Below are 13230 nucleotides of genomic sequence, written 5' to 3'. Positions count from 1 at the left end.
CATAAGCATAATATTGTCCCTATGCCCTAACTCCCTTCGATGGGCACTTCCTTGAAGTGGGGACTTTGAAAATGAGTACGTTAGGGGGCTCTTGCGTCAGTTGCGTGCCATTTGGAACCTATGTTCTATGATGATGAGTCTGATGACTAAAGTGTAGTCTCGTGTTTGGAACGCACTTGGCGAAGGGGGATGTTCCCATGACAACGCAGTTGTTGATCGGTGTCCATCATAGATATGGGTGTCCATCAGCTGTTCTTACGACATACATGTACATGTATTAATTGCTGGTAACATAACTGTTGCAAATAAATATACATTTTATATATAAAAAGCTTTTTAAATATGCGTTGTGTGTGTGTGTGTGTATTTCTCAGCTCTCAACCGTCCCATCTTTAGATACTGCCTGCATTAAATAACACATTTCTTACTTATGAAACGTATTTAAACAATGTGACAAAACAACTTTTGCTCTGTTTGTAAGTTAACTCGAACTCTCCCGCCATCTGGCTTTAAAATGAATCACAGGCTGGGTCACATGACCATATTGTGGAAGGGCCCTTCGTGAAGGGATCCAGTCGTTCTCGCAAAAATGCCGTTTGGAACTTGCCCACGTGCAACGTGTTGGATTTTCTTTCTATGATTATGTGTAATAGGTGCATTTGTGAGCTTAAATCTGTTTCCAATTAAAAATATATACCAAAGTTAAGCTTATCTAAGAAATCACCCAAGAAAACATTTTGTCATTACTATGAAATATAAATAACCTTCTAATGTGCATACAAATCCCTATTGAACAGTGCTCTTTGCCACTGTAACTCCTATACATCTTTAAATTTTGTTAGTTGATTTTTAGACAACAGAATTGGATAGAAGAAAAAATATTATAAATTGATTTAATAATCAGGCTATAAGAATGCTTATAATATTACGATATAGGTAAAACATTGAATCTATTAATGTACGTTTTTCAAAACAAGTCTGCGCATTTAGAAACAAATTACAACAAAACAATTGGTCAGAATGACATTAAAAATAGAAGTTATTTGATTATAATTTGTACAAAAAATAACTTGCTGTAAAAGCTGGGCTTTCACTACTTATATATATATATATATATATATATATATATATATATATATATATATATATATATATATATATATATTAAAATAAAGTAGTGAAAGCCCTGCTTTTACAGCAAATTATTTTTTGTACAAATTATAATCAAATAACTTCTATTTGTTACAACTTTTTAATGTCATTCTGACCAGTTGTTTTGTTGTAAATGTATAATGAAAAAAATATATATTTTATCAAAATTAGTTTTTCTATTATAATAAGTCCTTATTACCAGGACAAATTATAGACTAATTTTGATTATCTCAGTAGGTCACAAAATATCTGTTTAAGTCATCAATAACTACAAATTGTACTTATAAATATATTCATTCATTTGTTTATTGTCTTAAAATTCACTGACATTGCAGAATCCAGCTACAGAAAGACTCCGGTAACGCTCACACAGAGAAAGAAAAGATGAGTGATTCTGTATTTTACATTTTTTCCCTAACATGGCAGACTGCTAACTGATTTATTTTTAAATCACTAACATCAATACAACATCAATAGATGACACTGGGCATAATTTTGTTTCTATGTATAAACCACCACATTGTCCCATTTGAATTGCTGGTGACGTTTGCTTAAATTGACCACAAAGAGGTGAACAGACAGGCTAAAATGTCCCGAGATTTTTCCCACTAAATGGTGTTCACACTGACACACTTACAAAAAAAAATTAGTTTGATGCTTTTTCAAAATAAATATGGAGAATTTATCAAATCAATTTTCAAAAAAAAAAAAAACTTCAACAGAAAAGTGTGTCCATATAAGTAGTAAATCATTACTAATAATGATAAATAAACATAAAAGTTAAAAGGGGGAAAATATGCATTATACTTCAACCATTTTTCCAAAAATAAGTATCCCACAAATTACACATGAATTGCCTCAACAAAATAAAAAACTTTTGAAAGTTGAAATCAAAATTTTCAAATTCAAACCTTTTAAACACAGCAATCAAAAAAATATCAGCAATTCAAAATCTTAGGGCTCACAACCAAGCAAAAACAAGACAGAAAAAAAGACAAATGAAAAGTTGCAAAAGATGACACATTCCAATAAACAGTACTAACACTTCTAACCCAACTCAAGTTGGCTGGATTAAGACTTGTTTGAAATGTAATAAACAAATTGGAATAGCAGAAAGTGACAGACCGTGAGAAAGATAAAAGCAGATTCATTATATTTCTTCAACGCTCCACTACTTTAAATTAAAATGAGGGAGAAAAAAAATGGTACGCTTGGAAAATAGAAAACACTTCACTGATCCCTGGTAACTTTATGCCTTTTCTTGGTACAGCAGTTTCCCAGTGTGTTTCCTACTTTCCAGTGTACACAATGATCAAAGCCAGCAATGATGAGTCTTTATTAGCATTGGGTCAAAAACAGAAACTGAACTTGGGAAAAAGGTCAGCATCTACTAAAGAAACAGCAAATTCAACTGATTTAATTCCACCAGCTCCATCATAACACAAGAAAGGAAGTAAGAAAGGTAGTTTCTCAAATCCTTTTGGGCTTCAGTAATGTACTGAATGTTAAATCTCATATCAGACCAGACCAGAAGAGAGGGTGCAGAGGAGATCTACAGTTTTCCTGCTGCTACCTGTATAAAAGTTCCTGTATAAAGTCAGAACGGTTAAAGGTGTTTTTGAAGAGAGGAGGCTGTGTTGGAACAGGTGGCAGTTACAGCTCTGTCTTGTTTGAGGTAGAGTCATTACAAACAAAATCAATGTACTGCCGTACTATCCAGATGGACAGAATTGCTGTTGTTGTTTTTCTTCTTCTTTTTTTGACAGATGAACAGACATTTGAAAGACAATATACTGTAAATTTGCCCTAATTTTACAACAAAGATCTTCATTAGGAAATAGTTACTGTCATTTGTTAACCCTATTCCTTGGTTTTCAAGAAACGCAGAAAGAAAATCCAGCCCACATGAACTTACATGTAAATGTCACTGTGGTGAGCCAAATGACATAGAAACATTTCTTGACTACTCAGTTTTTAAAAGCATGTTAAGGTTGAAATGACCAGGCAATGAATGACTATGTACTTTTTTCATGCTATTCCTGCTTTAAGAAATATGTATTTTCATTGCCATCAGACAGACCTGATGAAAAGAATGTGCTGTTAGTATGTAAAAAATGTTTTTAATTGAGGCTGGAAAAAAACCTCAGGAGCAAATCCATGGCAAAGTGAGATGACCTGACTGCTGTTTATTACTCATGTCTCAGAGTCTTAAAGGGATAGTCCACCCAGAAATGAACTTTCATTTACACATCCTCATGTTGTTCCAAACCTGTATGACTTACTTTTTTCTGTGGAAAAAAAAATCATAAAAAATTTTTCCATAAAAGAAAGTAAGTCATACAGGTTTGGAACAACATGAGGATGTGTAAATGAAAGTTCATTTTTGGGTGAACTATCCCCTATAATAACAGCATGAGATAATATGTCACTGCTACTTCTTTAGACTCCTCTGCTCAACGACGTCTTGACTGTAGATTTCACAACCTTCCTTACAGGCAACTTCATATTTTGTATACATTAATTGTCTTGACTCAGCATTGATGGTGGAATGTCTGATTTGGTCCCATGTGTTATTATTGAAGACAACAACAATACAGTCTGTATGAAAAAGAAACATGTGAAAGATCTATAAGACTTGTATGCAGTTTGCTGGTTTATAAGAACTTAAAGAAATTTCGGATCATTTTAAATGTTTCTGATTGTTGTGCTATTGCTTAGCCTACAAAGTAAATCAGAGTATTTTACACACAAGTCTCACACACACTCACATAAATGAGAGGACAAGGAAGGAAGCTCACGGAGCATAAACGGAGAAGATCCAGACTAGATTACTTCACAGTGATATCAACTGGAGCCTGGAGGAAACCCGGGCGAGAGAATCTAATATTACATTAACAGTGCAAAACAAACACTCTCCCTCTCTCTTTCTCACTCGCTCCAATAAATTGAAAGCATCTCAGTAGACATTCAAACCAACACTGCAAACAACTTCTACTTGGATCAAGGTGCAAGGACATTAGGAGCAGACAGACAGAGGTAGCATCTGTAAGATGGGCTCACTGTGGCTTCCCCAGCAAGTTGGACAGGAAACTCGACCCCTGGTTTCTGTTCTGACCTCCCTGCCCACCTCCCAAAGGATCTAACTGGTTCAGCTCGGACTGATCCAACATCTCAAAGTCCTCTCCATCAAAGTCCAGGTCTGTGTCCAGCTCCGAGCTCGACTGCTTCCTGAATCCCCTCGGAGCTGCTCCTGGCCGTGGGCCGCTCTCTCTCCGAGGACCTTGCGGTGGCCGGGGCTGCATGGCTCCTGCGATGGCTGCCTGGATCATGTTGCTGGCTATGACCCCTGCCAGGTTACTAGCGAGGTCAGAGGTAGTATTTAGGGAGCCTAGGGAGATCTCGGGGTCGAGGTCTTCCTGATCAGAGTCCATCTGGGTGTCCAGATCCAGCAGTGCGGAGGTAGTAGAGCCGCGAGGGCCGGAGAACCCGGCTGAGTTGAGACTGGGCAGCCCGAAGCTGGCATCATCATCGTCCTCCATCAGGGTGGCATCTGGGTTGATGGAGGGAAAGTCTGGAAGCCCACAGGCAAATGATTCCTCTGGATCACTGTGCCTGTCTAAATCTTTTCGGTGAATAAATAAAGATGATACACGTGTCAATGACGTGACACTATTTGACACTTTTTATCCCCATTTACTAATTAACTAAACAATATACACTACCATTTAAAAGTTTGGGGCTGGTAAGGTTTTTAAATGTTTCTGAAAGAAGTCTCTTCTGTTGACCAAGGAGACATTTAATTTATCAAAAATACAGTAAAAACAGTAATATTGTGAAATATTATTACAATTCAAAATAATTGTTTTCTATTTTAATATATTTTAAAAATGTAATTACTCCAGTCATCATTACTCTGTCACATGATCCATCAGAAATCATTCTAATATGCTGATTTTCTGCTCAAGAATCATTTCTTATATCGAAAACAGTTGTGCTACTTAATATATGTGTGATATTAAATGTTTTGTCATTTTAAAATTTCTTCTTTACTCTCATAGACCTGTCCCTAAAATTAATTTTAACAGTATTATATTACAAATGGAATTCATACATACAATAACTTCAATATTAGATTAAAGATCTAGAAAGATTAAACGTACAAATATATTTACACTTCAATTACACTACAATAATGATTATGAATAGATGTGTAAACTAGCGTGTTCTTTTTACTTGGTTGCACCACAAGAATCATTAAACTAAAACTTTTCTTTAAAATGGTAAAAGGTTTTTCAAAACCATCATGAATACAAAAGAGAATATTTCTAAGAATTTTCTTTATTCTAGACACACTTATATGTATACAGAGAATGAGAAAAGAGTTAAAGAGTAGAAGAGCTCAAAGTGTCTTACCCTCTGAGCCTTCTGTGAGGGGTGTTTGACCCCTGGAGAGGTTAAAGGTGCCGTTATCCATGTACGACATCTCTCCATCCGAGTGCTCAGAGTCAGTCAGTGCCAGTTCCTTAGCAACCAATGCTTCATCAAACTACAGGTGAGGAATATTTAGAGAAGTGTGAGCTTATTTAAAAAAAACAATGAGATCTTCCAACTTGCTTTTTACCATCGTGAACCTCTATAGATATTCTAACCTCATGACCATGCAGCTGCTTTAAATCCCCATGTAATAAATAACCCCTGTATCTGGCCTCACCGTTGGGCAGAACGCAGCCAGTTCCTCTTCACTGTCACTAGCATCATCTGAGGTCCCCCTCCTGATCGGCTTACGAAGAACTACAAACACAGAAGGGTTTATCAAAACTTCTGAAAGCTGTAATATGCTGTTAACGACGGATCACAAATTCTTCATGTCAACAAAAAAATACATCATTATAAATACATCATTAGAAACAAATCCTACATTGATTTGTAGAAAAAGAGCATCAGCTAAACAACACTTCGATTTGCTAATAGGAATCCACACGATCTGAAAGATTTAACCAGATTGTAAAAATGTTAATGCAAATTTGGCAAAATTCCAACATTTTGGAAGGGCTTGTTCACACCTGGTCACTTAATGCTTTGTCTCTGACCGGATATCAATCGGATCGAGAAAAAAAATAGAAAAAGGTGTAAATACCCTCCAAAATGCATTTGAGAGATTTAAATCCAATTGCTCAAACGAAAACAGAGACGCATTCCGAATGAAACTGGACAAGAGTAAACGCATCTGGTTGTTGAAGCCACATATGTAAATTTTACTCCCAAAATGTTAAATACTAAATGTGTGAGAGGGCATATAGGCTACTAGCTCCCGGTAGCCAGATATGAGAGCGCTACTGCAACACACATCACTGCAGATATGGCCAGCCGCAGATGACTTCAGCAAGACTGCAGCAAATTAAACTGGAAGTTTGGTATTGCATTCTGAAACTCAACACACATCTAGTTGTGTGTCTCCTGTTGCAGTCTTTGTCCTTGAAATCAGCTAAAGATAAATAAATTGCAGCTCACATCTGTTGCTTTTGTTGACGTGAACTAGGGCTGCACAATTTGGGGGAAATGTCATATTGCGATTATTGAGGTCAATATTGCAATTGCGATAGCGATACATTAAACAAATGGTTTCATGAGTCAACTTGCTTGGTCCTAAAGCAAAATGCACACACAGATTAGTGATAATTTATATAATGTCTATTTCTCAACTCAAACTAGCAACAACAACTAAATGATTGATAACACCTATAATGATCAATAAGCCATTGATGTCTGGTTAAAAATGAGCCATCTTTTTACTGGTAATATAAAGCCATCCAACATTACAGTGATTCCGTCATTACAATTGAAAGCTATCAATTTTTAAACATTTATTAGGCTTCAAAAAATATAACAGCTTTTAATTTAAGTGAACTTTAAACAATCCTCACATAAACCCATAATAAATGTCATATTTACCTGTGCCCTTCCTGACTAACAGGTAGAAATTTAATAAAGTTATCAAACAGTCTGTGCTGCATAAAATTATAAATTATATATAGACTAATCTTTATTAAAGCTACAAATGTTCTTTAGTCAGGAGAAGAGAGTAATTTTCTGTGTTACCTTTGTTCTTTGATTAACTTTACTGACAGAAAGCTTTCTTGGCTGATGGCCCTTTAAGAGCAGCCGCTGCTGACAGAGACGCGGATCCCACACGTGCGTCATTCTCTCACAACTCTTTACGTTCATCATAAGACTGCTCTTATGTTATGAAGATACTCGACAAAACGACATTTTGGCATAATTGTGTGTGTTAATGTTCGTTCAACCGCGAAAGAGAACTGTATTCTGGCGTGCTGTCTTGTGCGCACGCATGATACTGGCGTGCGTCTTTCTGCGAGTCACAGTCAGGACATTCAGGCAGCGCTCTCTCTTTTGTCTTCACGCGTATGAATGGTTTAAAGGCATGTGCACGAATAAGAGCGGGATAATGTAACACTAGCCAAAGGATCGCTTGACATTGCGATTTCGATATGATTAATCGTGCAGCACTAACGTGAACTTGAATTTGCAAATAGGGCGGGAATTGAAGATAGGGTTTATGTCCTTTTTGCGGAGACACATTTATGTGGCCATGTGTAAATGGAAGAGTTTTAACAAAACCGATAGTTATCCGATCAGTAAAAACGCATTAGTGACCAGGTGTAAACAGGCCCTATGACACAAGAACAATCCAGTCTTTAAAATACAACTCTAAAAAGGCAGGAACTGTTCTCAGCATGACCATCAGTCCACGCCTTGTTAGATCTGCCATGTACTTACACGGGTTTTCTATGGGCTTTAACATCATGTAGCCTTTGGCGCTGAAGTCCAGCCACTGCAGCGCTGGCTCCAGCTTCACACATCCACGCTGCCATAGCCGATAATACAATGCCAGTGGGCACAGCAACACACCCAGCACTGAGAGAGACAGAGAAAACATTTAAGTAAATATTTTGCAGTTGTTAAGGCACTGGAGAAGTTAAGTTGGCCCTGAAGGATTTCTGCTACTCACAAGCCACGTATGAGAGCACCAGTCCAGGGATGTGGCGCCCCACCATGGCCACTAAGGAGAACAGGCCACAAAACAGCACACAAAACTGGAAGAGAATGGAGTTTTAGGATTTGAAAAACATTTAGAATTAAAACAAAAGCCTTTGTATTATCAATTTATTATAAATTAACAATATAATAATATACAAGTCATAAAAGCAATAATAATAATTATTATAAATGAAATGAAATGAAAATGAAATGTATTATCAATTTATTATAAATTAACAATATAATAATATACAAGTCATAAAAGCAATAATAATAATTATAGGCCTTATATGGCATGTAAAAACAAAATACACTGTGGTTGGTCACTTTACATGTTTACATGCTCAGAAAGTCTCTCCATGTCTAAGCGGGCAGTTCTTGTCCAGAGTAACCTGCAAACTGGACCAGACGTCCAATGTCTAGCTACACAAGACTATAGACTTGATAATATGACTATACAATTTTAACAGTTGATCTTAAACAGTAGGGGTGTAAAAATATATTGTGTCACAATATACTGCAATACAAACATGCATCAATATATATTGTATAATAGTATATTGTAATTTCTGTGTTAGAAAAAAATTCAAGTTTACAGAGTTTTAGTGTCAGTACTACATTAAACTAGTATATATCATGTATAATAATGCAATGATGGAATATTTGGGGGTCCTGATAATGGCAAATTTCTTATGTTACCAGTAAAAAGTGGCCTACATTATTTTAAATGTATCTAGCCAGTGACAGAGAGCAAGCGTATTCGTCTAAAATAATTCTGTATTTTCAGCTTCAGAATCCTGAATATTTTTAATCTGGTGTCACCTGTTGTCCTGTGCATTGGGTTACTTCACTAAGTCCAAACATATTCATTTCCACCCCCAATGTAATACCAAATTTAGCATTTTAATCAACAGTAAATTTTTGTTAACCTTTTACCATATGTCTTGGATTATTGTATCAATATTGTGATATGTATCGAATTGTGACATTAGGGTATGGTTACACCCCTGCTTAACAGTGTTGCTAGTTGGGAGTAATCTCACCTTCCCTGGATTTTGCCGTTTGAACTGCACAATATCTGTTGCAAAGGAAGACCCTGTAACCCAAATCTCAGCCAGGTGGTGGCATAATTCAGGCACACTCAAAGTCCCAGGTTGCACCAGACCCCAGCTGTGAACCAATCAGAAACGAGCAAAGAGAATTAACAATTAAACAATTTTGTATCAAACACCATAGAAAAAACTCAAAGAGTAAACATATACACCAGACATTACCTTTCATTCTCACTCTCATCTGGTCTTTTAACTGCAAGAGATTAAAAACAATTTCAGACACAATTGTGAGTGTTAGAAGACTCAGTTATTAGTTTTTAAACATTTGCTTAATTACTTTTTCACTTCCTTTAAAAAGATGAGTGTATTAGCAAGTTCTCAGAGAATAACATTGACTTGTGATTTAGGATTTGGTTTTAGTTCTATTAAAGTTGTCCCAGAGTGTAGATCAAATGCTAATAAGCCACTGGCTTCGGCAGCATGCAAAATATTGATTCAGGTCGATACTGTGCACCTCCTGGAAATGCACTGCTAGGAAACGTCACTAGTTTCATAACTCTCTAGGAGCTGAGTGAATGGGAAGAGAGAAAATGAAACTTGAGTGGGTCACAGCACAGGGAATAGAGAGGATTTAATTACAGCCAGTATTAATATTAAGATAGACAGATGGAAGAAAGATGAGACTACAAAGTCTTATATATGTGGGTAATAGTTGTACACAAGCAAGAGAGGAAGGTCAATTTTACCTCTGATCTTAGGCCAGATCTTATTCCTCCATGTGTCGACACAAACTCCCAGGGCCAGACCTGATGCCAGCAGAAAGAGCGACCTCAAAGAGCTCAGAGCAAAAAACCTGAATAAAAAAACAATTACAAAGTATTACACTTTATTCTGAAACACTACCTCTCTGTTGTGGACTATCTCACCAAAACCTTGTGATGACATCTGTCACGTGTGAGGAAACCTTTGTTCCACAGGTGTTTCCGGCCCCCGGTGTCTTTCCTGTGCAAATCTCAGGGACGGCATGTGCTGCATGAGCAGTTGTGATTTCTGACAGTTTCACAGCAGCATGGACAATTACAGCTATGTATGTGCAACATTACTTGACCAAAAGGTGAGCAAGCGCTGAGACCAGACTGAACCCTACTGATCACTCGGTGTGAAATAAGACAGCTAATGCTGTTTGATGACTAGATCAAACAACAAAACCACATGACCTGTCAAAAGCATTACAACCAAGGGTGGTTGAAATATTCTGAGACTGTGGCTGGCGATTCTTTATTTCTGAATGGACTGGACTCATCCAGTCTGGGTGGAATATGATTTTTAAATGGCAAGATCTAACCAAGACCTAATATTAAAAGAGAAATAAGGCAGATTTTATCATTTAGTGAATGAAAGAAAAACGAATGTCTTTCATCATAAAAAAGTATAGAGTACACCATTTATCCCCAGATAATAATCAGTCAGTGCATTCAGTATCCATTCTCCAAGATAAATAAATGCCTCTACAGGCACAGAAATACCACAAGCAGTGTTCCTCTGCTGCTCACTGAGGCAAATAAAAGGAGAAACTAAGATCAGGGGGAATATTCCTCTGATGGAGAGGGTGACTGCACTAAGTGAATGAAGACTGCATGCCTGAACAGTGAAGAAAAAGAGAGGGACATTCAACCTTTAACAATAGTTTCTTAGCATTTAGTCAACACGAAATCTCGTTCACAGCCCATTTTACTTCTTTACTGTCACATATTTCCAGAAAAAAGGAAATATAATCAGGACTTTATCCATCAAGGAATGATCTGGGTGAAAACTAGAGTTCAATATCAGAATGGAGACTGAATGCAAGTTTGCATAACAAATGCTTAAATAGCTATTGGCTATTGATTAACATTATTATTATTATCAGCAGAAAAGGGCAGTGGTAATTTAAGAGGACAAGCAAGTTATTACATTCTGATTAAAGATTACAGTACAAAACTGAAACTTTTCCCTGTAATAAAATGCACAGATGAATCACTCATAATAAGACCCGGATATGTATTAAGAAAGTAAATAGGGTCCATTTTGAATTGTTATTGATTTTAGAAGCACAGATGTCATAGTGTGTACACATATCACATGGCTTCCTATGTTAGGCTGGCCTATGAAAAAACTTAAGGCATGAACAGTGATTTCACAAAGTACAACATGATCCTAGAATAACATCTTTGTTGATCCTGGTGGAACAACATTACAATCAACCAATCAGATTTGATGGGCAAGATTACAGTTTATGATAAGTTTACGATTACAACCAGAATAAGATGCTTCTATATCAGATCAATTTTTGGACAGGAATGTTATTCTAGGAACAACAAAACATGTTAATCCAGGAACGTCTTACTTGGCAAATCACGGTGACCAACAAGATCACACCCCTGTAAAACCAGGCCCAACCAATCGGTTTGCGAACATAGTACTTTAATATACATGCATGTATGTATGTATATATATATATATATATATATATATATATATATATATATATATATATATATACAGTATGTGTGTGTGTGTATATGCAGCGTCTCTGTCATGGTGCTATGTAGTAATCTACTCTCTGCAATAATAACTGACAGTGGGAGGTGGAAGACAAGCTATTCAACATTATATAAGAAACACAGTACTACTTTATTGATATATATTTTTTTAAACAGTGCAAACTTATCTCTGCTCTATATGCATTAGTAAAGGCAGTCAAACATGGTAACCAATACAAGGTTCGGTGAATCACAACTCAGATGTACAAAGTGTTGCAATGACAGCATTGTGATTACAGTAGCACCACCACAGCCATTGTCTAAATATAGGCAGCACCCAGAGAGAGAATGACACTCAGTCTGACCATCTATTACTTATCTTAAATAAAGGGGAAAACGTCTGGAACAACCAAGAAACGTATGCATCAAGATAAAAACAATTAAGGCTTATACAAGATCCTCAAAATGTTCATGAATAATGTAAACGTTTCAACTGAAAGCACCGGGTTGTAAACAGAGCCCGAGTAGAGATAAATCCATGGAGATAAAGCTCATCCACTCACCAGAACATGACGTTGACGGCCGTGTACAATAGGACGCTGTGAAAGGGTCTCTCCCACAACAATACAGACTGCAGATAGGTGAGCAGGCGCTCGTGCGGTCCCAGCCGCTCAAGCAGCGTTGATTTCACCGCGCGGTGCTGCTCGAGCCTCTCGTCGGAGCACGAGCCGCTCCTGAGGCCGACGCTGGCGCTGCCTTCAGTCGCGTATTCCGCTGCTCCACCCGTATGAGCCATACTCGCGTGTTTTAAACACGAGACGGCAAGAACAACAGCAAAATATACTTTAGGTTAATGCTAAGAAATAAAACCCGAGCTTTAGCAATAATTTGGAGATCGCGAGCTAGCTTAGCCTGAAGCCGCTCAGGACTGAGCAAGTGTAGGCAGACCTCGTGTTTTCAAGAGGCTGCCGCCGTCCATACGGAACAAACGTGAAATAAAACCCATTATTGGGTCTAATTTGCAATATCAATACTAGGATGGATCAGGACGGGTCTTCTTTAATGTTGTCACTGTGCAGCTGTCATGTCCAATCGTTGTTTTTGTCACGGGAGCAACAAGAGAGAGGGAGAGAGAGCGCTATGGAGGACGGGCTTGATCTGGCCAATGGCATCAGGATTATTACAGTCAGAGCTGGTGAATAACAAACAACACATCAGCGAAATCTCTCTTCAAATGCCTTCACTGATATTTCATAATGAATCACTTTCCAAATGTCCCAGCTCCAATGTTTTTATTATGTTATAAAAGCGTGTCATAAGGGCAGTTTGTAATGTATAAATAGATGTCATTTGAATTATTGTCATAGCAATGTTTGTGGTTATATAAAGTAGGGTTTTTCAGAATAGGAAATATGTTACTGTATTATTTTTAATGAAACAGTAAT

At 37.1% G+C, this 13230-nt stretch overlaps 1 protein-coding gene across 2 annotated transcripts; it reads right to left on the bottom strand.

The window, feature by feature from the left end:
* Positions 1 to 1440: 1440 nt before the first annotated feature.
* retreg3 (reticulophagy regulator family member 3) lies at positions 1441 to 12945 on the bottom strand. 2 transcript variants are annotated; one of them, XR_013196825.1, is made up of 10 exons: positions 12349 to 12913; positions 10010 to 10116; positions 9486 to 9516; positions 9255 to 9381; positions 8183 to 8267; positions 7951 to 8088; positions 5864 to 5943; positions 5566 to 5698; positions 3572 to 4774; positions 1441 to 3371 (listed from the first exon to the last, which is right to left on the bottom strand). XR_013196825.1 is itself a non-coding variant. In XM_077213123.1 (9 exons), exons 1-9 carry the CDS (start codon positions 12579 to 12581, stop codon positions 4209 to 4211), a joined length of 1500 nt encoding a protein of 499 aa, XP_077069238.1. In that variant the 5' UTR covers positions 12582 to 12945; the 3' UTR covers positions 1441 to 4208. The 2 variants fall into 2 exon arrangements, 1 of the variants encoding a protein (XP_077069238.1); XM_077213123.1 differs by having other exon boundaries at positions 1441 to 4774; positions 12349 to 12945.
* Between the last annotated feature and the right edge of the window lie 285 nt (positions 12946 to 13230).

The sequence above is a fragment of the Siphateles boraxobius genome, unplaced genomic scaffold (assembly GCF_051911475.1).
Source record: "Siphateles boraxobius isolate OS27281-9 unplaced genomic scaffold, OSU_SipBor_1 66, whole genome shotgun sequence".
Classification (NCBI taxonomy): Eukaryota; Metazoa; Chordata; class Actinopteri; order Cypriniformes; family Leuciscidae; genus Siphateles; species Siphateles boraxobius.
This window is presented reverse-complemented; position numbering and strand designations above follow the sequence as displayed.